The following is a 25,269-nucleotide window of genomic DNA, read 5'->3' on the forward strand; positions in this document are numbered from 1 at the left end:
GCACCTGCACCAAATGCCGGGATGCCACTCTGCCCAGCTGTGCTCCTGTGGGCCACATACTGTACCTCAGAGGAGACACACACACTTCACACTGCAGCAGTGCCCCGATGACACTCCATCTGAGTCAGCCCTGTTTTCTTTTGGTTCGCTGATCTGTGTTGTTGGAATACAGCCGTGCCAGCACAGACTAAATTAGTGTTACTTGAGTATAATAGGACACAGAAAACACGTATGTAGAATAGCTGGCTCTCAAACGCATGACTGGCAGCAGATTCTCTTTCTCTCTCTACTCATCTATCTTTATCTCTCCCTCTTGTGCTCTCTGTGGATGCTGAATCGCTGATGTGTGCTGCTTAGCTTCTGTGCTTGCCACTGTCCATTCTTGGTAAAAGCACAACAATTAGGTCTCTTTTCCTTTTTTTAGCATCTCTGGAGAGCTTTAAAGCTGTTTTTGTTGTATATCGGTGTACTTTTCCGTGCATCACATGCGTATGAGCGACATCTACTGCATCTAATAGTAATATTTAGAAAGATGCTAAACAAAGATTGGGTTAGTTCATCCAGCTTAGTTTACTTTTATTCACTAACAATTCATCAACGCACAGCACACATCATTTGTGGTAACTAGAAGCTCAAGCATGTGAACCAATGAGGTAACTTCTCCTGGTAATTCTCCTTTTTCCCCTGGACCTTCAGCAAGAACAAGTGAGGTTCATTCTTGTGTTACGCAGCACGTTTGATCTTAAGCAAGAACCAATGAGGTTCATTCTCCTGGTAATTCTCCATTTTCCCCTGGTTCTTCAGCAAGAACCAATGAGGTTCATTCTCCTGGTAATTCTCCATTTTCCCCTGGTTCTTCAGCAAGAACAAGTGAGGTTCATTCTCCTGGTAATTATCCATTTTCCCCTGGTTCTTCAGCAAGAACCAATGAGGTTCATTCTCGTGTTATGCAGCACGTTTGATCTTAAGCAAGAACCAGTGAGGTTCATTCTTGTGTTACGCAGCAAGTTTGAGCTTCATCAAGAACTAATGAGGTTTGTTCTCGTCTTAAGCATCACGTTTGGGCTTCAGCAAGAACCAATGAGGTTCAATCTTGTGTTATGCAGCACGTTTGAGCTTCAGCAAGACTGAGGTTTGTTCTAGTGTCTCAAACAAGTGAGGTTGAGCTTCTGTTTATGTTAGCTGATCAATGTTTATACGTGAATAAAGTCTAAATTCCATCTGTTTATCATATAAAGTGATCAAGTCTCTTCAGAAAGTTTGAGCGGACTAAACCGCTTAATTCACATGCATTAGTTTTACAATTTTTTGGAAGCTAAAAAATGTGGTTGCATGGACTTTATTGAGGGATAGAAATAATTAATTAAACATATCTTCATTTGTGTTTCAAATATGAATAAAACCAGCAGCCACATCACCCTGTAGCTCAAGACATTGGGCTTCCCACCGAAGCTAAACAGAGCTGATGTACCTGGATGGGTGACTAACCTGGAAAACTTGGTTTCTGCTGGAAGAAATGTTAGTAAGACCAGCAGGGGGCGCTCACTCTGTGCTCTGTGTGGGTCCTAACATCCCAGAACTTCCTTCCTTCAAATGAGATGTTAAACTGAGGTCCTGACTCTCTGTGGTCATTCAAAATCCCAGCTTGTCCTTTGGAAAAAGAGTAGGGGTTTAACCCCGGCATCCTGGCCAAATTTGCCCATTGGCCTCAGTCCATCATGGCCTCCTAATCATCCCCCTCTCCTGATTGGCTTCTACAGGTCTCCTCTCCACCAATCAGCTGCTGTGTTAAGGGCGTTCTGCCGCATCATTCAGGTGGTGCTGCACATTGATGAGGTTGAGGAGATTCCCTCCTTCTATATAAAGCGCTTTGAGGACCCAGAAAAGCGCTTAATGTAACAAATTAATATTAGTAATATTATTATTAAAAGACATGAGAATGAGCATATTTTAACTTGCTTAGAATACAATTTATAGCTGAAGAGTTATATTAGTCACGGAAATCTATAACGGCTTCTGAGTTTGAATTACTCTGGTTTTGTAGAATTATTTTAAGGACTGATGTGATCAATTTTGTCTGTAAATTGTATTATTTGTCTTTTTCACATGAATATTACATGCTATGGTAAGAGAACATTTAAGTAGGCAAGGTTTTAATTAAAATGAAAAAAAAATATATCATGGTATTGGTCGCATAATCTGTGTTTGTGTTATTAGTATCCCGGTTTAAATGTCATTACGCTATGTTCTTTGTTCTTTGTTCTTTTTTTTATTGCAATGGAATGATTTGTGATTAAACTGCTGTTCCCATTAGTCTTCATTTGCAAAGATTAGAAGGTATACCTCTCATTAGTCGACACAGAGCGCTTTAGTTAGTGCTTTGTTTCCAGATTTTCACATCTTTTGATGATGCACAGTTAATACTCTCATAATTATTTCCAACGCTCTTACCTGACCAGATAATAGATGGAACAAATATTCACCTACTGTTGAATTTTTGCTGAAAAGGTAACGTTTTCTTATTAGTTTCTTGTATTGCTTTTGTCTTCCTGCAGACTTGCCGTTGGTGAATCTCTCCGTGGAGCCTCAACCAGTCCTCGAGGGAAACCTGGTGAAGTTTCATTGCTCAGCCAAAGCTAATCCACCAGTCACACAATACAAGTAAGACACCAAACCCAACAGAGCGAGCGTGAGAAAAAAAGGCAAATCATTCAGTGCTGTAGGTCTTCTATAATAATACACCTGTGATGATGATCAAATAGAACTAATTGTAATTCACATTTATCTTCTGACTGGCACATTAATGTGTTACAGAAATGCTCTGGCATTCAGTTGCAAATATTTTTTAGAGCCGTCTCAAAGCTGAAATCCACTATCGTGGCTGGCATCGGTTCGCTATGTCTAAGCCAAAACGAGGATCGGTGTTCCACATCAGGCATTCAAATCAAAGCAGGGATGCGTCTATCTGACACACTGATCCAATATCCAAGAATAATGTTTCCTGTCCTCTCCAAACAGATGAGAAAGAGGTGGAATACAGGTTATTTATTTCTGTAAGATGTAGCCTCGGCCTTGCGGAGGGCCAATAGCGAGACGATTTGTTAGAACATGCTTTCCTGTGTGGGTTTTAAAACTAGGTGAAAAATAAGAGCAGTAAAATCAATAGTAAAGGGAATTGCACAGCGGTGAATCGAGATGTACTCAGGAATGGAACAGATGGATGATACAGTTGTAGGTGGGTAAAATCGAGTTGTTTCTACGTTCTTCTTTTTTTTTAATGCGAGACGCTGGAATCAGACAAGCCTGTTTGATTACCCATCAGATCTGAGAAGACACTTTATAGAATGAAGACACTTTGGCCGTTTTGTTTTTCACACCTGCAGAGATGACCAGCTTCTGCTCGGAAGAGCAATGGCATAACTTACCGATTTACACAGGACGAATGTCATGATAGCGTGGCAGAGTGTGCATGCCAGAAATATTGACTGTTTTGACTTCAGCAATTCAAGTTGCCTTGGCATGACACTGTGTTATTTCCACCTACACTCTTGTACATGCATGTTACTGTCTTTTCATGGATAGGCATTAGCACATATAGCTGCCAGAATCTTAATTATAAAGGTCAGAACCAGTGCTTAAAGTGGAAAAAAGAAAAAGACAAAAGATCCCTCTGTTGCAAGGGCGTAGTTTTGGTTTAAACAAGTGTCGGAAGAAGTGTGAGGCTCCCTCATGAGGTTTGTTTGCCTGTGGTATCGTCCACACATGCAAAGCTGATTGATAGCATAACTGCAATAAAGTAATAGCATAAAAATCACTTCACAAATTACAAAGTGCCATGTTAAGTCACATTTTATTTGATACAAATCTGACCTTAAAATGTTCTTATACAGTACTAAAACGATTAATTCCCTGCATCTCTTGGGTTATCTGTAAGCCAGGTTTTTCGTAATATCTGGCATGATTAGCAGAACACATTTTACAAATGGGGAAAACACCTGTTTAGTCATTCATTTAAGAAGAGCCAGAATCTCTTCATTCCAACTTTTACATGGCCTGATGAAAAAGTAACATATATTATATTCAATATATTATATAACATATATATATATATATATATATATATATATATATATATATATATATATATATATATATATATATATATATATATATATATATATATATATATATATATATATATAGAAAAGTATATTCTTAACAATAAAGTTCCTTTACTGGCATTGACGGTTCCATAAAAAAAAAAAAAGTCAGCCGCTTTTCCACCTCCGCGCCGAACGGTTCTTAGAATGGTAAGGAACGGATCCATTTGTGTTTCCACTTCAACCTGGTACGACACGGCACGATTACAAACCACTCCCAGCCCTGAATTCTCAGCACGGTTGTCTAATGGTAGAATCCATTAAGTGACATTGCCACTCAGGATTGGTCACTTGACTGTTTTCTGGCTACCAGTTTCTCTGTAGATGGCTAAGCTCTCTATCTGAGCGACGTACACACAAATTAATGATACAATTAAAATAAATATCTGATCATAATGATTATTTATATCTCATATCATCAGTAAACTGCTGTGTTACCAAGGAAACAACTGACGCTTTTTTGATTACATTTCAAAGAGTGCCTGTTATAAGCCCTACAGTGGAAAACGAAGCCACAACCGTACCAGCTGGCCAGGATCAGCACAGTCCGGTGTTGTTTGTGTCCTGTGCACACCATCTTGCATGTCGGCCTGTTATTTGGATCTTATTAATACAAATAATGTTTTATTTTATGTGTTAATCTTCCTAGAAGCTGAGCGTTACACACTGAAGTCACTAGCGGATTGCCTAATTTCAACCCCACCCTTAATCCTAACCCCTCCTCCACAACTAATCCTAAATCTACCAATACTAGGGGAGTAATAATCTGGCAGGGGAATTCAGCACAACTCAAGCACTGGTCAGGACCAATAACAAAAGTTTAAGATGTAGTGTACGTTATTTAATATAGGATTTATCGTTTCAGGCATTGGAAAAGTTTTTATTTTTATGTTATTTTTTAGAACCGATACAGCTTTAATATTCAGTGTGATACTATTTCTAGTTATGCGGTTGTCCATGGAGCTTTTGTGTTTTTCTTGAAACTAAGCCCTTTATCGGATAGATTTCTTTGTTCCTTTATTCCTGTGAGGTCTGTGGCATTGGGTGTTGTTGTACAATATCTGCAGGAGTAATATTCATCCTGAATTCAGCTTGAGAAAACAAAAGATAGCTGGCGGATGAGGGATGGAGTGAAGGAGAGGGACTGTGGAGCTGTAAAAACCCCACCAGGCAGAACACACTATTTTATTTAGCCATTTGATTTAGTTATTTTTATGTGAGATTTCCCCCCTTATGCAATAAATACATATTTTCCCAATGTTAACTCTCAGTAAATACTGTTAGAAGATTCCCTTGGTAAACATCCAATCGATTTATTAAACCGAGGGAACATTTTAAGAAACTGTAAGTATGGTTTATAATCTGAGGGGACGAATTGCTAAACTGCTTCAGGTGACTTCCCAGGCTCCATAGTACAATAATGCAAGTGCACTGAGAAAAGGAAACAAAAAAAATATTTTTTTGTACAGAGAAATTTTCAAGTAAAAATGCAAGTAACACATTCAATTAAATGTACTTTTTTTATTATTATTATTTTTTTCATAGAAAGGCTGAATTGCATATTTATTTCAGTGCAAAGTGTTATTGGACCCACTTTATATTAAGTGGTCTTAACTACTACTAACATTAATTAATATTAATTAGCATTTAATTAATTATTTGATACAATGCACTTATTGTGTGCATACGTTTTTACATTGTACTTACAATAAAATAAAATAAAAACGTAATTACATCTGTCTAATTTATGTAGTTACATTTTTAATTACACAGTTGGCAGTTACCTTACACCTAACTCTACCCTTAAACTGACCCACACCACCACACCTGTCCCTAACTCTACCCTTAAACTGACCCACACCACCACACCTGTCCCTAACTCTACCCTTAAACTGACCCACACCACCTCACCTGTCCCTAACTCTACCCTTAAACTGACCCACACCACCTCACCTGTCCCTAACTCTACCCTTAAACTGACCCACACCACCTCACCTGACCCTAACTCTACCCTTAAACTGACCCACACCACCTCACCTGACCCTAACTCTACCCTTAAACTGACCCACACCACCACACCTGTCCCTAACTCTACCCTTAAACTGACCCACACCACCTCACCTGACCCTAACTCTACCCTTAAACTGACCCACACCACCACACCTGTCCCTAACTCTACCCTTAAACTGACCCACACCACCTCACCTGACCCTAACTCTACCCTTAAACTGACCCACACCACCACACCTGTCCCTAACTCTACCCTTAAACTGACCCACACCACCACACCTGTCCCTAACTCTACCCTAAACTGACCCACACCACCACACCTGTCCCTAACTCTACCCTAAACTGACTCACACCACCTCACCTGTCCTTAACTCTACCCGTATCCCACCTCAGTATCAGCACAGGTGTTTGGCAATACAATTTGAACACAGTAAGTACATTGTACTTATTTTTTTAATGTAAGTACATAGTACTTAAGGCCACCTAATATAAAGTGGGGCTGTGTTATTCATTAGTTCATCGTATAATGGAGAAGAGTGAGTATATACAGATACATATAGAGATGTTTGGAGAATCATGCATTGCAAAGGGTAGTTGTATGTGTCTGGATCACAGTCTACTCAGTAAACTATGCCAGTTTGCAGTAGTCAGCTGCATCTTCCTGTAGGAAGCAGCATTGTGTTTAACTGCATTTGTCACATCATTTTTTTAAAGATTTTGCACAGTTAATTTAGTGAATCGGGTGCTGAAACAGCACTGACAGTGCATGAAAATATTCTACATTTTTGCAATATTTATTTAGTTAGCTGTACTGAGCAAGGAATCATTTTGCCTGAAGCAAGGCGTCGGCGCAGTCGGGGCATCAGTGTTTTCTTTCACTCCAGGGTTTCTGATAGCACTCTATCACGGGCGTAACATGTTAACGGCCCATGAATTCACCGCATTAGACTATTAGGGATCAGAATTTGTGAAATGATTATCTTTCTAATAATATAAATTCCTAAATGCTATCAGTCTCAGGACACTGCACTGAGTTCCTCTTTCTCACTTTCATGTCTACGGGCCCTCTAGCAAGTGCTGACATTGATCTGAGGGAATTTAGTGGCATCTCACTTGTGAATTTAATAAATGTCTTGATTGATGCCCACTTTGATGACTTTCTCTGTAGGAGAGCAATAAAAATATCAGCGCCAGAGAGTGTTAGAATTAATGATAGCCTTCCAACGAGGATTCATGTACCATGCTGCATTGAAATGTCCCTGACATTAACGTGGGGTAATTTTGTTGGCCATTGATTGAGGGACTAAAGAAGTAGAAATGCTATTATTGTGGTGCCGACATAATGTGATGTGGTGAGGAGTGGTGGGTACCCAGAGTCATGTGCGTTGAGATGATCATTACCACTCCGGCTCATTTTTAAGCTATGGGAGTGAGGAAAGATGTGGACTTCATTTACGCCCAAAATAATGTCTTAAGAGTGAACATGACATTTCTTGACTGTGCCACTTTTATATATGTGTAATAAGGGTTATCTGGTACATGTACATGGCGTTTTATATTGAAACCATGTTGTGATATATATTAACTAATACGTTTCAGTTATTTATACTTGTAGTTTCTACTATTTTTCTGTTAGATAGTTTTTTTCTGAGAGAGAGAGAGAGAGAGAGAGAGAGAGAGAGAGAGAGAGAGAGAGAGAGACGTCTGAACGTGTCCTTTGATTGATCTAACAAACAAACAGATTTACTCCCCAATTATCACTATAGCAATTATGTTTCAGGCATTGTGCTTGTCGGTTGTCTGTTTTGGGGATAGTTAAGCCATGTTGTGCATCTCTTCAGTGATGTCTTTGACATAGCAGATGAAGAGGTTTTCATGGCGGGCTGCTTTCTTTGCTCATCATGTGTTTGATGTGCACACACAGATACGGGCGGTTCCGTTGTTTGTTTTCCATGACCGCTCTCCCCAGCGACACTCAGAAGCAGCCAGACATGATTCATCAACCAGGGAACAGCACATGGAAAACTAACCAACAGCAACAGATGCAGCCGATATCTCAAAACAGAAAATTAAACTCCGGGCATCTGTCCTGCTGGCTGCTAGATTGGCCAATATGACTCCATGTCGTGATGGTATCATAATGGAGGGAACAGCAGCTTTATTGTAACCTAGAAAGTGTGTGTATGGCATCATCCCAGACTGAGAGAGAGGGAAGGAGAAGTCAGCCTCATCATCTACGGCACCTGTCCCACAGCATACAGATGAATTGAAATGTCATCTGGCCCAGTACGGACACTGAAACGGTCAATTTAACAAATCCTATCGGTGTTGCTGTTTGCCGCACACACGGTTATCAAAAAAAAAAAAAAACGAAATGAGCAATTTTGGTTAAAATATATAAATAAATAAAATATTTTACAAAAATTGCAAATGACAATGGTTTGGCTGGATAAAAGCCTATTCTTCAGCTGGAATTGTGCAGTCTCTTAAGCCCTTCCTTTGAAACTGCATTGATTGAGACCTTCAGCCGTTAATTGCCATAGAAGTCCATTATGTGGAGAAAATCTCTGGAATGTTTTCATTTAAGAATATTCTTTTAGGGAATTTTATTTTCATAATAATTAATCTTTTGTCATGGGTATGACTTCTCTGCCAAGTCAAAAAAGCTCCTACAAAGACAAGTATTGTTGTTGTTGTTGTTGCTGTTATTTCTTTCCTGAAAAAAATCTAAAAACAGTTTGGATCCAAAGCTTTGTCTGATCATTGACCAGACATTATATTCCTCCTGACACTGTACCTTCTACTCCAGAATAATAAAGGAGTCTCAGAGTTTACAAAAGTTTACACAGGCGCTCTGTTGAGTCATGTTTTTTTCTTTTTAGAAGACCCTGGCTAAAGCCCAGCGGAGCCACTGTGCTCACGGATGTTTTGGCTCTTTCAGTGTGCAGCGCTGAATCCTTCAGCTCTGGCAAAGCTAACCCACCATTTGGGTCTGTTCAGCCGGCCAAACCTCCCAGTCTGCCACCCCATAGGCTTAAAACCAACATGCAGTCCTGCTTTGCTCTGTACTGCCATAGTTTGAGCAATCAGAATAATAGTTTGATTTGTTTTTAGAGCTGTGTGATTGAATTAAATGTGCAATTTGTCTCTGGTTAAATCTAATTAATAAAAATGATTTACATATATTATTATTTATTTAGAAAATAAAATCATTGAAGATGTCCCAAGTAATTCAAAAACTTTTCATTATTGTGAAAGATTGAAAAATCAATAATTAACCTTTACAAAAGTTAATTTAAAAGACATGCTGGGTTTATAGATATATTGATGTAACTGGCCCTCCTCGACCTACACTCAGCTCTGTAAACCTCACTCACATCCGGGTCACGGCACCAAATGTAACCGGTCCTAATTGACCCACTACAAGCGGGATTCGAACCAACGTCTTTTATATGGGAGGCAGGTGCTCTAAGGGACGGTAAAGACTGCAACCTCTAGCGTGCCTCTTGAGGCCAGGGGAAGGATGTTTTCACACACGGCTCTGTCTGGCCTATATCTTTTACACTCCCCTAAACCCCACCGCCATCCGGGTCAACTGCACAAAATGAAACTGGTCTTACTCGACTCGCTCCAAGCAGATAAAAAAAAAAAAAAAACAGCATGGGAGGCGGGCCCATTCTTGAGGCCAGAGTAATAAGGTTTGTTGAACAGCCTCTTACTCACCTTGTGAAAAAGAAGAACACTTTAAAATACTCAAGCACACAAGCTTGAATGTAAACTGTTAGCATTACAGCGACAAAGTTCTGGTAAAGCCTGAAGAAGGTTTATGAAGCTTGCAGCCAGTGCTGCATAAATATTGTCTTAATAGTTGCTTTGCCCTATAATGACTTAAAGCTACACTGTGTAACTTTTTTAGTTTATTCTTAGCTAAAAAGACGTAGTTCTTTTAAAAGTATATGTTCTGATTAATGTATATTTACTTCTTTCAAGTAATAAAGTATTCTCGTAAGTTTATAATATGCCATTGAAAATACATACGGATGAGGGTTTCGATTGCTGGTCACCATGTTGGCCCTCCATCTTGAAAGTACATTAGCCAAAGAGGAACATACCCATAAATTCAAGCTTGCCATGTTAATCTTGGACTAAATCGACCACCATAAGAGTTCAAACGAAATCAGAATTGAGAGGAACAGAAACTATTATTCACTGGATGGTCATATATGTAGTTTTTCCTTCATGATGTCAAAATTATGGCCAGTGAAAAATGGCCAAAATCAGTGGCAAAGTAACTTAGCCACTAGCCACAGTGGCTGTTGATAAAAAAAAAAAAAGTTAATCTTAAACCCTGTATCTTACCAATGAGACTAGATGTTAATATTGTCAATGTTTTCCATAAGAAACTATTTATTTATGTAAGAGAAATGCGTCTTCCGGCATTACTTTCGCCCAAACAGACAAAGTAATGCATACTTGCGTGGTCTTGTTTGCAGTTCCCTGTTGGCGACTATAATGGGAGACATTTGTAAAAGCCAAAGCCAATGGAGAATGGGTGTCACAGCCTGAACATAGGGTACTCATTTCAATAAACGAGTTTATTTGACGCCAATTAACTGATCGCTGTTGAGAAGCATCGCTTTACCGAGCCAGTTTTACATCTCAGTACACTCAACGCAGCCGGCACTGATAGAACGATGCCAAAACTTCACTATTCACCTGCTCTGTGGGAGTACCTCTGCAACTAACTCATACCATCTGTGTGCCCGACAGAGTGTCATTTAAATGATAACAGTCTCCCTCTTGACTAAATTAAAATAAGGAGGGAGAGCAGTTGTAATTGGCCTAGCTAGTGTGCTTGAGAAGTACCGTTTCATGTTGTTAACATAAACAGGTTTGAATACAGCCTGCTAAATCTGCACAGACGCACATGGGCTTCCAAAAATATTCAAATCAGGGTAGACGGCTGTGCATGTTGCCTCCATCCTCAACAAAATTGTTCTAGGGGATGTGAATATGCGTCACTGAAACTTTATATTTATGGGCAATTACAGAAGCAGTTACCTGCTATATTCTTTCTTGCAGTAACACACTGTATAAATTACACATTGAGCTTCTAAAGCAGCTGCTTTGTAATTAGATGGGAAGATTGACTATGCCATAATTAAATTTAGCTTTAAATAGCCTGTTTATTACAAGAACCTAGGAGGATGATTATCATGTTCTTTTAAGTAACTAGCTTATATTTGTCTTTCATTATAAAAATGCACATATCTTTTTCTGTTTTGATCACCCTTGGCTGTGGTCCCTTACGACAAGTTGCACATCTTTACTATTCATTTAAATCCAATTTCCTTAAAGCTACATGTGATATTTTCCCCCATCTAGCGGTGTAAAGGTATATATATATATATATATATATATATATATATATATATATATATATATATATATATATATATATATATATATATATATATATATATATATATATATATATATATATAATATATATATATATATATATAGTATATATAACATTCCGCCTGCCAAAGTGGCTATGTTAGTTTGTTAATTTCAATTTCCTGGTACAATATATGGGCTTTGTCTCATGTGTCTTTTGCCAGTCTGTCTCCATTCAGTGCTGTTACCTCGGTATCCAGGCAAAAACATGCTGAGGCAAGAGAAATCTCACTCAATGATTTGTCATATTATAGTGTTGTAATTCTCTCAAACAAAACAGCCTTGGATACATCAGCTCCCACAGAAGGTGCTTGTCTTTCTTTCTGCTGTTCTCTAACCACCTACTGACAGGCAGCTATCTGTCTCATTGATGACTATGATAGAAGCAAATGGATTAGAGACCATGTCTTCCTCTTATTGCCATGGTAACTTCTAAATAGTGTTCCCCTTTTTCTGTGATAGTGTACATCTGGTAGGAACTTGTAATGATGGCTTTCTGTTCCATTAAAGACAAAGTTGGGTTTAAAAAATTGTGCAATACCTATTTTACAAATGAGCTTAGGGATACGTATCAAATTATCTTAGATAGAAGGCTTTGAATTTATAAATGAGTAGGAGAACTTATAAATGAGTAGGAGACTTAACAAAGTATGGCATATTCAAAGATAAACATATTTTGCTGGATCTGGAACAACATTCTGATAAAGCATAGCCCTAACATGGTTCATAACACTTGACTACCTATACAATTAAAAGGAAAGGAAATGAAATGATAGATTAATAATAATAATAATAATAATAATAATAATGTTGCACTAATCCCAGCTCTAAACATAACCTTTAAAGGGGACCTACAGTATTTTGCCAAGATTCACACGATGTAATGTAAATATCTGGTGTCCCCAAAATATGCCTGTGAAGTTTCAGCTCAAAACCCTCACAGATAATTTTTTAAAACTTGTCAAATTTGCCTCTATTTGGATGCGAGAAAAAACACTCTGTTTTGTGTGTGTGTGTGTCTTTAAATGCAAATGAGCTGCTGTTCCCAGCGCCCTTTTCTAGGTTAGGGTGGAGCCTTTACTGCTCATGCTTCGATTACTCCGGCAACAACAAAACTGGAGAATGTCGCGCAGTAAAATGTCAAAAATAGTCAGTAGCATTGAACACTGATGGAGAGACTCGGGAAGAAGTTAACATTTTTTGAATGCAACTAGATGTTTCTAAATGATTAGTGATTAGATGTATGTAATTGCTGTGGAATTAAGTTTTTTCAACACATCAACTAGCATGTACAGTCATTTAAATCTAAAAATCTTTCAGAAACAACTTATGTGCAAATCCAGTATTGAACTGATCCTCGTTTGTCAAGCAGGCATAAAATGATTTGCTGTTGTTGTTTACACACACACAAAGTGAATTTTGCATAATAGGTCCCCTTCAAATCTGACTAGTTGACAGAAGGTTCCAGGACCAATACGGACAGGGGTATCAGATCCTGCTACACTGTATTAGTACTAGTGACTAGTCACATCTAAATGTTTCAGTTGGCCAAATTGAATTTCTGTGAAATGGTATCATTTAAAGGAAGTGTTTGTACACTGTCCGAAAAAAGGTACACTGCTGTCACTGCGGTGGTACCCTAAGGTACAAAACCGAAAAGGTACTAATATGTACTTTTAAAGTACTACTATGTATCTTTAAGGTACGATCTTGCACTCTTAAAGTATTGATATGTACATTTTAAGGTACTAAGATGTACCATTTAGGGGTGAGTAAGGTACAAAGATGTACCTTTTCACTTTTGTACCTTAGGGTACCGCCCCAGTGACAGCACTGTACCTTTTTTTCTGAGAGTGTAAGATTGTGGCCAAAACTGGTACTGCCGGTGTATCCCCTCTCCCCCTTCCCCACCCCCCTGACTTGAGATTGCCAGATAGGCTGCAGGATCCAACAGGAACATTTGTAGATCTGCAGCTGTGGTAACTAGAGCAGAGCTGGCAACCCAGATGCTGAAACAATACTGACTCCATGATTGGTAGATTGGTGGAGGGCGGAGCTTCAGGCCAAAACACAACATCGACATCAGTTGAGGGCTGCAACAACAACTTTTAAATGACAATATCCCAGCCGGACTACTGTTGTCAGTGATACAAGTATTTAAAACAAACATGATTTCTTAATGTTTAGTGACATATCAGGGCCATATTATGATTAATTGAAATACATGTCTTATATACCGTTCCTTTAATTAACAGAAATTCAATTTGGTCACCAAAAAAAAAAAATCGATGTGACCAGTCACTACAATATTTTAATTTGAGACATTAACTTTTTTACAGTGTAGAGTGCCACTTTCCTGCAGAGTTTAGCTACAACCTGACCCAAAATTAAACGTTTCTAATAATCCTTTATTAGCTGCTTAATATGTGTTCAAGGAATGGAGCTAAACTCTAAACAGGAGCAGGATTAGACACCCCTATAAGGATGATGATCAAGGAAAACTTACCAATTACTTCCTTACTAGCTAAACTCTCAGAACAAACTGTGCAACAATTATACCTTTAGAGATACAACAGCTTCTCACTAGGGCAATACCCTTAGAAGGACAATGTTGTACCGTATCTACCCATAAAAGGTGCATATTAGAATAGAAAGGTGTAACCAAGGTACTACTATGAACACTTTAGGGGTAAATAAGATTTCCCTTTGAGGATGCTGCAGTGACAAGCTGTTGTATCCATAATGTAATATGTGCACTTGTTTTGTACAGATTAAAACCCTCTAGTTCACTGGCTTTTGTTAGGTTCGTCACTAACTTTTGTTTTGTACTAATACTTGTAATAATCTCTTTGTAGGTGGGCAAAAGGAGGGAGTGTGATAAAGGAAGTCTCTGGAGACACTTATGAAGTTATAGTGGACCATTCATTCTTCACAGAGCCAGTTTCCTGTGAGGTCACTAACCCACTTGGTAGCACCAACATCAGTCGGAACGTGGATGTCTACTGTGAGTTCTTTATGTTTGTTCATAGCAGAGGTGTCCAAACCATCCTGGAGGACCACAATCCTGCAAAGCTTGCTCCAACATATCTGCACACTTCTGATAAGACCTAAAAACCTTGATTAGCTGGTTCAGGTGTGTTGGATCTAAACTCTGCAGGAATAAGACTCACCATGAGCATGAATGGACACCTCTGGTTCATAATCTTTCAAGGAGAATTATAATGAGAGACTATAATTCTCTGCTTTCAATCTTATATTAAAACGAGCTTACAACGATCTCTGACTTGATCTGCTAACCTAGTCTGCTTTTCTCCAGTTGGACCTCGGATGGCTGCAGAGCCCCAGTCTTTACAGGTTGACCTAGGATCAGATGCTGTATTTAACTGTGCCTGGACAGGAAACCCCTCTTTAACTATCGTATGGATGAAACGGGGCTCTGGAGTGGTAAGTTGCTAGTCCTTTAACCCTGTAACCCAAGTTTAATCTTTGAAGTAAACACACAGTTATCTTACACCAACCATCCAATTTTTCATTCTAGCCTCATTGATGTTCAGACAACATATTTTCTTTGTAAAGAATAAAAGATCAAGCAGATATGAAAAATCATTTGTATTTGATTTTTGGCTTTTTATCTATTCATTTTAAACTTCAATGTGATATTCTTCATATAAAACCTTTGATATATTAATACATTGCCTTTTATTCCTGAACAGCTCAGTAACCGAATGGAAAAAAATATATATTGTATTTGACAGTATGGTCCATAATGTTTACATTTAGAGCTGTACCCTGATGGCAAACATAAGGGTTTTTATGATTCCTTGAAATCCTTCTAGGAAAGTTCCTCCGTTTCAGGTGCGTCCATATGCTGGCAAAGACATGGGTGAAATTCTGCCCCAATGAAACCAACCAGTCTTATTTCTCTCCTGATTGACGGTCACCTACCATATCCCATGTTCACACGGTCCTCCTCATCTGACCCAAATTGGATTTTAATAATTGAGAAGAAGGCCTTTTTCCAAGCTTAGCTGCCCATTGGACCTGATTCATTTTGACTCTGGCCAGCTGGCTTTGCACTCCTTTTTAATATTTTGATCTTTCACCTTTGACTACAGGTGCTAAGCAATGAGAACATCCTGACACTGAAATCCGTCAGGCAAGAGGATGCTGGGAAGTATGTGTGTCGTGCGGTGGTGCCTCGTGTTGGAGCGGCTGAGAAGGAAGTCTCTCTCACCGTAAATGGTACGTTTGACGCTCTTCTAAAAGGTGTACGGTTAATGAGAGTTTGACTTGCAGGTATAAGGGGTGTCACTTTATGTTTGAGGGTGGCAAACATCCCTGTTTGGAGCATATGTAAAGGAGTACAGGTGCTAGCAATTGAAGGTGCAGGTGACAGCTATATGAATTAGACCTATTTTGGCATTCATGTTGACTCCGAGACAGAAGTTGGATGTTTACTCTTCGGTCTGTCGTTTCTCTGGGCTAATGCTTATTATATTCTGTAAGAATTGCATGAGGAGCTGTTTCTTAGGCTGTGACAGGCTAATGAACACAGGAGAATAGCGGGAGACTGGCTACTCTCAGATAAATGACTTCATTACGGCCGCTTGATATTCAGGCGGCATGCATTAGCCGCACAACAGCTTTCATTCGCAAAATCCAACACGTCTTTTAAAAGCTCCTTTCTCTCTGAAGCTATTTGCCATGGGCTACAGCTTTGACGTGAGTGGAAAATAAGAGAAGTTCAGCCAAAGTGACAATTGTGTTTGCATTGAATGATTCCTCTGCGAGTTTAGATTCACTAATGCAATTTGGTGCTGTGAAATGAAAGACAATCAATAAAGAACTGTTATGACTGATAGTATTAATATGCAAAGTTAGACATTTATTCTAGTGCTAAAAAGAACGCAGGAATTACAGAAATTTCAGATGACATACACTTTCATCAAGTCCATTCTCTTCTTTATAGGGACACTAAACAGTACTTCTGCTTTACATTCATTCTTGATTCCTAGAGAGTTCTAGCCTGACAAGCCAGACCCACATCAAGATGTTTGGTCTGGAAACTCACCATTGATGGCTCAATCCGAGGGGCGGATAAACGGTTATTAGCAATGAAGGTGAAACGGAGCTCGTTGACAGATTAAACATTTGCCGTATCCGGTCGGCTAAACTCCGAACACATCTTCCCTTCTCAAGAATGACTTCAGTGCCGTTCTTTGTTCTTTTCTCAGAGAAAAGCTTAACTCCAAGTCTTCCAGAGTCGCGGTCAAAGCTGATTCGAAAGACCGCCGCCGTTCGCCAGTTTCTGTTTTTACTAGAAGCACGCAAACGCAACTCGGCCGTCGACATTATGGCCCCGCCCACCGACTTTATAAACGATGTGGTTGGCCCGACAAGAGTTTGGCGTTTACAGCTCAGAAGTGTATTGAGAGTTGCTAGACGACATTTGCGGGCAGATTAGATTTGCTGCCGCTAGGGTGCGTCTAGATTTCTAGGCTAAGAGAGTTTGGGATTGTCTGGAATCTGGAATAAATGCCGTCATGTTTTTTTTTTTTTTTTTGGTAGTAGAAAGATTTTGGGAGATTTATGAAAATATCCAACACTACATCATCATGTTTATGACAATTAAAACTGCCACTCACCATATGTGATATACAAGTAGAAAACTTTAGCAAGAGTTTATGACGATATACTGGATAATGTGTACGTTTGTAGGTCTTTAACCTTTTTAAATTACTGAACTTAATTACTGTACTTTTAAATTGTATTGCATTTTGTATTGAATCAGTTGAATTTTCAGATATCCCTTTTGATGCAAAGCAAAATCAAGTGCATCAAATCACTGTCGACCTGAAGAGTCTCACTCCTAGTCTGGCACTATTTTAGTATTTCACTTTTTACAATCAGATCAATTCTCAGTGGATAATATCAAGTGCTGCTGTGCTTCTTTTTTTTTTCCTCACAAGACTCCATCACATTACAGAAGTGAAATTTGCAAATGCGGTATCACATTCTATCAGAATGTGCAAACAATTCTTATTAAGACACATCTGTGGAAAACAAATGTATTCATTGATATGGTTTACACCGATCAGGTGAAGTGAATAACACTGATTATATCATCATCATGGCACCTGTTAGTGTGTGGAATATATTAGGCAGCAAGTAAAAAAATATGTCCTCAGAATTGATTTTGGGGCATGAAAAAGGAGTAACTGTAAAGATTTGAGCGAGTTTGACAAGGGCCAAATTGTGATGGCTGGACGACTGGGTCAGAGAATCTCCAAAACTGCAGCTCTTGTGGGCTGTTCCCGGTCTGCAGTGGTCAGTATCTCTCAAAAGTGCTCCAAGGAAGGAACAGTGGAGAACCGGCCACAGGGTCATGGGCGGCCAAGGCTTATTGATGCATGTGGGGAGTAACGGCTGGCCCATGTGCTATGATCAAACAGACTGCAATGTTCAGCTGGAGCTCAAATTGCTCAGGAAGTTAATGCTGGTTCTGACAGAAAGCTGTCAGAATACACAGTGCATCACAGTTTGTGGGTGCCCATGCTGACCTCTGTCCACCACAGAAAGCACCAAGAGTGGCACGTGAGCATCAGTACTGGATGACGGAGCAATGGAAGAAGGTGGCCTTGTTTGATGAATCATGTTTTTTTCACATAACGGGGATGGCTGGGTGTGTGTGCATTACTTACCTGGGGAACATATGGCACCAGGATGAAGTATGGGAAGATGGCAAGTCTGCAGAGGCAGTGAGATGCTTTGGGCAATGTTCTGCTGGGAAACCTTGGGTCCTCAATCCATGTGGATGTGACTTTGACACGCTCCACCTACCTAAGCATTGTTACAGACCATGTGCAGCCTTTCATGGAAAGGTATTCCCTGGTGGCTGTGGCTCTTTCAGCAGGATAATGCTCCTGCTACAAAGCAAAAGTGCTTCAGGAATAGTTTTAGGAGCACAACAATGAGTTTAAGGTGTTGACTTGACCTCCAAATTCCCTCTGTGGGATGTGCTGAACAAACAAGTCCAATCCATTACAGGACTGCTGCTAACATCTTGGTGCCAGATACCACACCACACCTTTAGGGGTATCGGTGTATATGGATTATCTAAGATGTATTCCTCTGAATTGCTATTTTATTTGTATTTATTTATCATTATTTTTGTAGACTGCCATTTAACTCCTCTTGACCTTGATCTGTCTTTTAGGTATCAAAGACTCCTTTGATTATTTTCAATAAGTGAGCCCTTTCGCTCTAAAAAGCCTCAAGAGAACTGCAAGCTGTGTTCTAACTCATTTCTGGAAGTGAACACGAGTGCTGCATGTTAGACTCGAGCACCTAGCGTAGCCTTTGATGTGGCAACATGTGGCGCAGGCTCTCTTGTAGCACGGAGATGATTGTTTCAAGTTATGGTGCATTTGGGAGATGAAGCCAATCATTTCACATCGTCCTCATCAACATGTGCTCCTGACGAGTGACTGAAATTCAAAAGCATTGATGTGAGGAATATCTGACTGATAACCAGAGCTTTGCGGTTTGATCAGTAAGAGGAAAGTAAAAGGGAGAAAGCAAGTGAGAAGGATGAAAAGGGGAATTAGAGCTCAAAAAAGAAATAATTCACCTATGTTAGCTTGATCCTCACTGAGTCACATAAAACTAATTTATGCTAACAATTAAATGCACACATTTGGAATTTGTCAATATCTGTTTCCTCCCAGTTGCCTGTCACCGGAACCCCGAGCTCCTACCGAGACTCTGAATATAGACAAGAGAGTTCCAGCGTTCTCTCAGGGCCAGTGTAATTTAATTATAATCAAATAGCTAGCAGGGGACACCGTTTGCCGAAAACACCCTAATGGATGCACATTGCTTTCTGCGTTTTCTTTCCTATCTCCTCAGATAGGGATCTAATTTATCCATGTGTATTTTGAGTCTTAATGGGATTTAATATCTGAATGTGTCCTTATGTTCATTTATTTGTGATGTTGCTTGTGGATATGACTTGGCTTGTGGATTCAATTTGTTTGCTTTGTTGTATGTACACTGCTGTTCAAATAAAAGATGTTTTATGCTCACCAAGGCTGCATGATTTACTCAAGCAATTCTATAGGTGTATATGACCTTCTTCTTACAGACGAATACAATCAGAGTTATATAAAAAAAATGTCCTAGCTCCGCCAACGTTTAGAATGGCAGTTTCTGTTTGGACGTCTATAAAAGTGCATCTACCCATCATGCTCTGGAACGGCAGTCTCTTTTGAACGTGCATTTAACAGTTAGTGGAAGTTAGAGATTACAGTTTGTAAAGTTTAAAACATGGACATGTTTCTTACACAAATGCATTGCTTTGCTTCAGAAGGCCTTTATTAACCCCCCCAGAGCCACGTCATATGATGGATATATGCACTTTTATGGACAAAACAGAAATGGACATTATGAACACTGGAAGAGCCAGGACATATTTTAATATAACTCTGATTGTATTTGTCTAAAAGAAGAAAGTCATATGGACTTGAGGGTGAGTAAATCATTGGCTAATTTAATTAATTGTATTATATATATATATTTTTATATATATATATATATATATATTTTTTTTTTTTTTTTTTTTTTTTAGGGGGTGGGGGGGGGGGCAGGGGGCTCCTTGATCAAAGCGGACTTTTCAGAATCATTACTCCAGTCTTCAGTGTCACATGATCTTTCAGAAATCATTCTAATATGTTGATTAGCACTCAAGGTATATTTCTTATTATCATAAATGTTAAAAAATTGTTATTTCTGCTACACTACTGTTTAAACTACTGTTTTTTGTTTTTTGAAAATAATACTTATGCAGCAAGGACACATTAAATTGATTGAGAGTGACAGTAAAACATTTATAATATTACTGAATATTTATATTTCAAATAAAAGCTGAACTTTTTGTTCATCAAAGTATTCTGCAAAAAAAAGTATCAAGGCTAAACTTTGCACACAAAAACCTAGTTTTCCACACTGATTAATGTTTGATATTGGAATGATTTCTGAAGGATCATGTGACACTGAAGACTGGAGTCATGATGCTAAAACTTTCAGCTTTGATCAAAGGAATAAAATATTTACATAAGCATTTTTAAATTTTTGTAATTGTAATATTTCACAATTTAATTATTTATATTGTATATTTAATTAAATAAATGCAGCGTTGGTGAGCAGAAGAGACTGCAAGTATTGCCTCATTTGTTTTATTCTGACAAGGCATCTGTTTTCTTGTTGCTAAAAGTTAACTGTAACTGTAAACCGCAGCAGTATCAATGCAACTATTAACTCACTCATGCAACATTTTCTGTCCATGCGTAATTATATTGCTGTATGTGAACAGATACAAATCATATAGCATGAGTTCACTCACAATAGCATGACCTTTCCCTCTCTCTTGACCACACTCCAGAGATGGAAGACATGAGCTCTGCTGATTGTAAAAACTCTTTAATAGATGGATGGTTGAAAAATTGTGCTTAGCCAACGGCACAATGTAGTGGAGCTGGAGTGCCTTGGGGACCATGTTATGCTAAAACAAAAAAAATGGGGTTGAATGGCATTGAGGGGTGACGGGGGATTGGGTAGTTTCTAGAAACTTCTGAGAGTTTAGGGAAGACATTTAAAAATAGGGTGTGTGACCAAGGTCAGTGCGCAGGTAAAATAAGTCCAGGTCCTGCATTTAATTGCTGAAAATGCTGGCAAGAGGACACGCAGACTGGGTTTAGCCCTGTAATGGAAATATATGGCAGCGGAAATGAGGCGAAACAAACCAGGTGCAACCTTTCACATGCTACTTTCACCTCTTATTTTACTCTTCCAGCAAGCACTTGCAGTTAGCAGCAATCTGTTTTTCAATCACATTGTTTACCATCATTTTTAATGGTATGCAAACTCACTATTGGGATAATGGAACATTTTGTGCATGAAGAGTTTGTGTATGTATGTCAGAAAGAGTACATTATGTCTCCAGGATAAAAGTACATTAACTCGGCTTAGAAATGGGACATATGCGTCTCTGTGGAAGGTTGCTACTTTTGGTTGTGTGCATGAGTGCACTGGTGGACGTTTTGACCAACACACAGGGAAAAACATGTTTGTCTAAGTGTGTGTGCATGTGCACAAGTGTGTTTACTTGGAGAAAATGAAAGCTGAAATAGAGCCTATTTTAATGTCCCTGCTTTTGTATATATATATATATATATATATATATATATATATATATATATATATATATATATATATATATATATATATATATATATATATATATATATATAATTTTGTATAAAATATCTTCCTTTTTCCTCCAGATATTCATACCCTAATAAAATTTGTATTCCACTTCCATGCCAACTTGCAGAAATAGGCTGGGGGAGAAGAGAGAAATCACCACGGATTAATGATTTGGCAAATGAAAGCTAGTGAAATAAATGGTGACAGTGGTTCAGAGATAAATTTGTGGTGCTTAGTGCAAGGTTAATAATGTAAGTATGCTAAAACCATATTTTCAGAGTGAAGCTTAATCGCACTGTGGAATGGAGCAAACATTTGGTGACATTTTAGATTAGGGAACACATATTCACTCACTATTAACTAGGAGTTTTCCCTCAATAAACTCCTAATTACTGCTTATTGATTGCTAGTAAGGTAGCACCTGTATAAGTTATGTTTATATATGGGGAAGTGTTAAAGGAACACTCCACCATTTTTAGAAATAGGGCTTATTCAACTTATTTCCTACATTTAGATGAGCAAATGCATTTTTGTCTTAGTGCATGCATTGTTTTAGTTTGGCTGGGTCGCTGCTAGCTTAGCTTAGCATAATGAATGGAATCCTATGTTGCCAGCTAGCATGTCCCGAGTAAAAGTGATCCAAAAAAAAAAACACCCACCTAATTATTTCTTGTAGCCTGCGTATTCACAAAGAGTACAAATAGTGAAGCATTTTAAGACTAGGTGATTTCCTAGGCAGATATTGATATGGACTATATTATGTGGAAGCACAGGTGAAGCACTGCTACTTCAGAGATATCACGGCTCTCATCCTCGTGTCCTCCGGCTGTTGAGCGATCGCAATGTGTTGCATTATATCTGTGCTTCCCCATAATATAGTCCCAAGTCAATAAATGCCTAGGAAATTGCCTATTCTTAATCTACTTCACTATTTGTACTTTTGTTTTTAGCATTTCAAAAACACATCAGATGCTGAGTGAAGCCTGCTATTGTCCATCTGTGGTGAAATGGGCCGAGCAAATAAATAATTTTTAATTAAATTGTTGCAGTATCCGGTTACAGATAAACATGCCTGTTGACACTTTTGTTCAGTGGGAATGGTATGAAAAGTCCCCACGTCCCCTGCACAGCCTGGAACATAACATCTTTTTCCATGATCTGCCATTTTCGCTATCCGGGCGTGACGCATGTGCTGGCATATACAAATGTTGGGGGTGTACATATTAATGATCCCAGCGATTGTGTCACAGTTGCCGTTATGCCGAGAATCGCCTGTTTTTCCGTGGTGTTTTTAACAAAATAAGATTTACATATGAAGGAGGAGGCAATAGTGTTGAGACTCACTGTATGTGATGTCCATGTACTGAACTTTTGTTATTCAACTATGCCATGGTAAATTCCAGTTTTCATTTTAGGGCACCTTTAATCTAAAATGTTTTTTTTTTCTTTTTTTCACATAAATTGTACATTATTAAATTGTAAATAAATATGCATCAGATCCGATTAAGTTGCTCACAACTCCTGAAAATGAAGCAGAGACCTAATGAATGAGACAATGCTCGGTATGCCAGCTGTAGAAACAGAAGTCCCGCCTTTCACTTAAAATAGCCAATTAACTTATTGCTATAGGCAGTCTGTCGTCTTATTCATATTTGTTTTTCAGTCATGTGACTGACACAGAGACCTGGAGGGCAAAGCATTCACAGAACTGCAGCACATGCCTGTCAATTTTCCATCTTTTTCAAGCAACAAATATTTAGGTCAACTCTCAAAAGAGAGAAAAACAAAGATGTGTGAACAAACTTTTAAACACTTGTGATCCATATACAGCACCTGCAGCAGTATTTCACACACTATAAATAGCAGTACAGTCTAAAACACTTGGCTTATGTACTAAAACTTTGATGTTAAAAGATCAAATTCAGTATACACCTTACTGATGATGCATACTTTACAGGCAAACAGTTGATCCCAGAATATGAGTGCAATTCACTAAGTATTTTAATATCATTGTCTTAGTTGTTAAGGGTGTCGGATGCAGCAGAGAAGAGGAGATCCAAGACTTCCAAACAAAACTAGCTTTATTCAAGACAGACTCAAAACAGAAAATCAAACACCATTATCTAACATGAGACCAGACAAAGACAGAGTGAACAAGGGAGAACTAAAGACCAATACTGATTACTAACTAATCGTGTGGGACAGGTGACAACGATGACAATTAACTAAACACAGCGGAATGGGAATAAACTAATGAGGGTTACTATGACAACGGAAAAGTGGCAGGAAACTGAACAAAGGAACATGTGACAACGCAAAACAGGAAGTACAAGGAGAAAAACACAACCAAAACAGACCATACATGTAACATTACTCCCCCCCTCCCGGTAGGTGCGTCCTCGTGCTGTAAGAAGTCCAACGGGGAGGGGCGCAGGCACCCTTTAGTCCTGGGGCCTGGCTGGTTGGCTGGGGACCTCCAGGGTGGAGCCGAGGGTGGCCGTAGCGGGTCAGGAGTCTTTATGGGCGGAGCTGGACCCCCACCCACGGGCCTATGCTGGTTCATGCGTAAAATGACATATAAAACTGACATATAAAACAACAAAATATAAAACTGAAATAATCTTTAGAGTAAGCATTACAATGTGATATAGAAAACATAATTTAAAAGGTATGATACAAATATTATGTTTTGAATTAAGCATCATTACCTGTGTTAACTGAGGAATACATTTTGGGATAGGATTCTGTGGGGTATTGCCACTTCCCATGACACCACCCCAGGATGCTACATCCATTATTAGTCGTGTACGCCTCCTACTGACTCAAACCTATTCCCTGCAGTCCAATCTCTCTCTCTCTCTCTCTCTCTCTCTCTCTCTCTCTCTCTCTCTCTCTCTCTCTCTCTCTCTCTCTCTCTCTCTCTCTCTCTCTCTCTCTCTCTCTCTCTCTCTCTCTCTCTCTCTCTCTCTCTCTCTCCCTCTCTCCCTCTCTCCCAGCCTCCAGCCTTCCCACTCCCCACGGAGTTCCTTAAACCCAGCATTCTGAGGATAAGTGATAAGCTATCTAATTATATTCCTCATTTACAGGCTGATCCATGGGCTGATTCTTCTGAGCCACCAAGCGCTGGCCTTCCCTCTGCCAGCAGGGAATGATCTGAATGTATTTACCTTACGCCTGCAACTACACATACACTCCAGCCTTTATCGCATCGTATCGCGTGGATTATGATTTTGGAGTCGAAGGGTTGCACGCGTACATTACAAGCAGCAAGGTATCGCTGCAGCACTGGTGTCTAATGAAGGGGTGTGAAGTGTAACATTCCTCTCCACCAGCCTGATATTCCCCTCACTACAGCACTCCATCTGCCTCATGCTCA

The 25,269-nt window shown here is 39.1% G+C and overlaps 1 protein-coding gene across 6 annotated transcripts in view; it reads left to right on the forward strand.

The window, feature by feature from the left end:
* Positions 1–25,269, forward strand: part of kirrel3b (kirre like nephrin family adhesion molecule 3b) — a 262,665-nt gene that overhangs the window by 219,081 nt on the left and 18,315 nt on the right. For all 6 annotated transcript variants that reach the window (XM_067419247.1, XM_067419249.1, XM_067419250.1 and 3 more), the window contains exons 6-9: positions 2,556–2,661; positions 14,486–14,634; positions 14,947–15,074; positions 15,746–15,872. In XM_067419247.1, coding sequence (XP_067275348.1) covers positions 2,556–2,661; positions 14,486–14,634; positions 14,947–15,074; positions 15,746–15,872 — 510 coding nt within the window. The remainder of the gene's footprint in view (positions 1–2,555; positions 2,662–14,485; positions 14,635–14,946; positions 15,075–15,745; positions 15,873–25,269) is intronic.

This window comes from Pseudorasbora parva, chromosome 16, assembly GCF_024679245.1.
Source record: "Pseudorasbora parva isolate DD20220531a chromosome 16, ASM2467924v1, whole genome shotgun sequence".
Taxonomy (NCBI): Eukaryota; Metazoa; Chordata; class Actinopteri; order Cypriniformes; family Gobionidae; genus Pseudorasbora; species Pseudorasbora parva.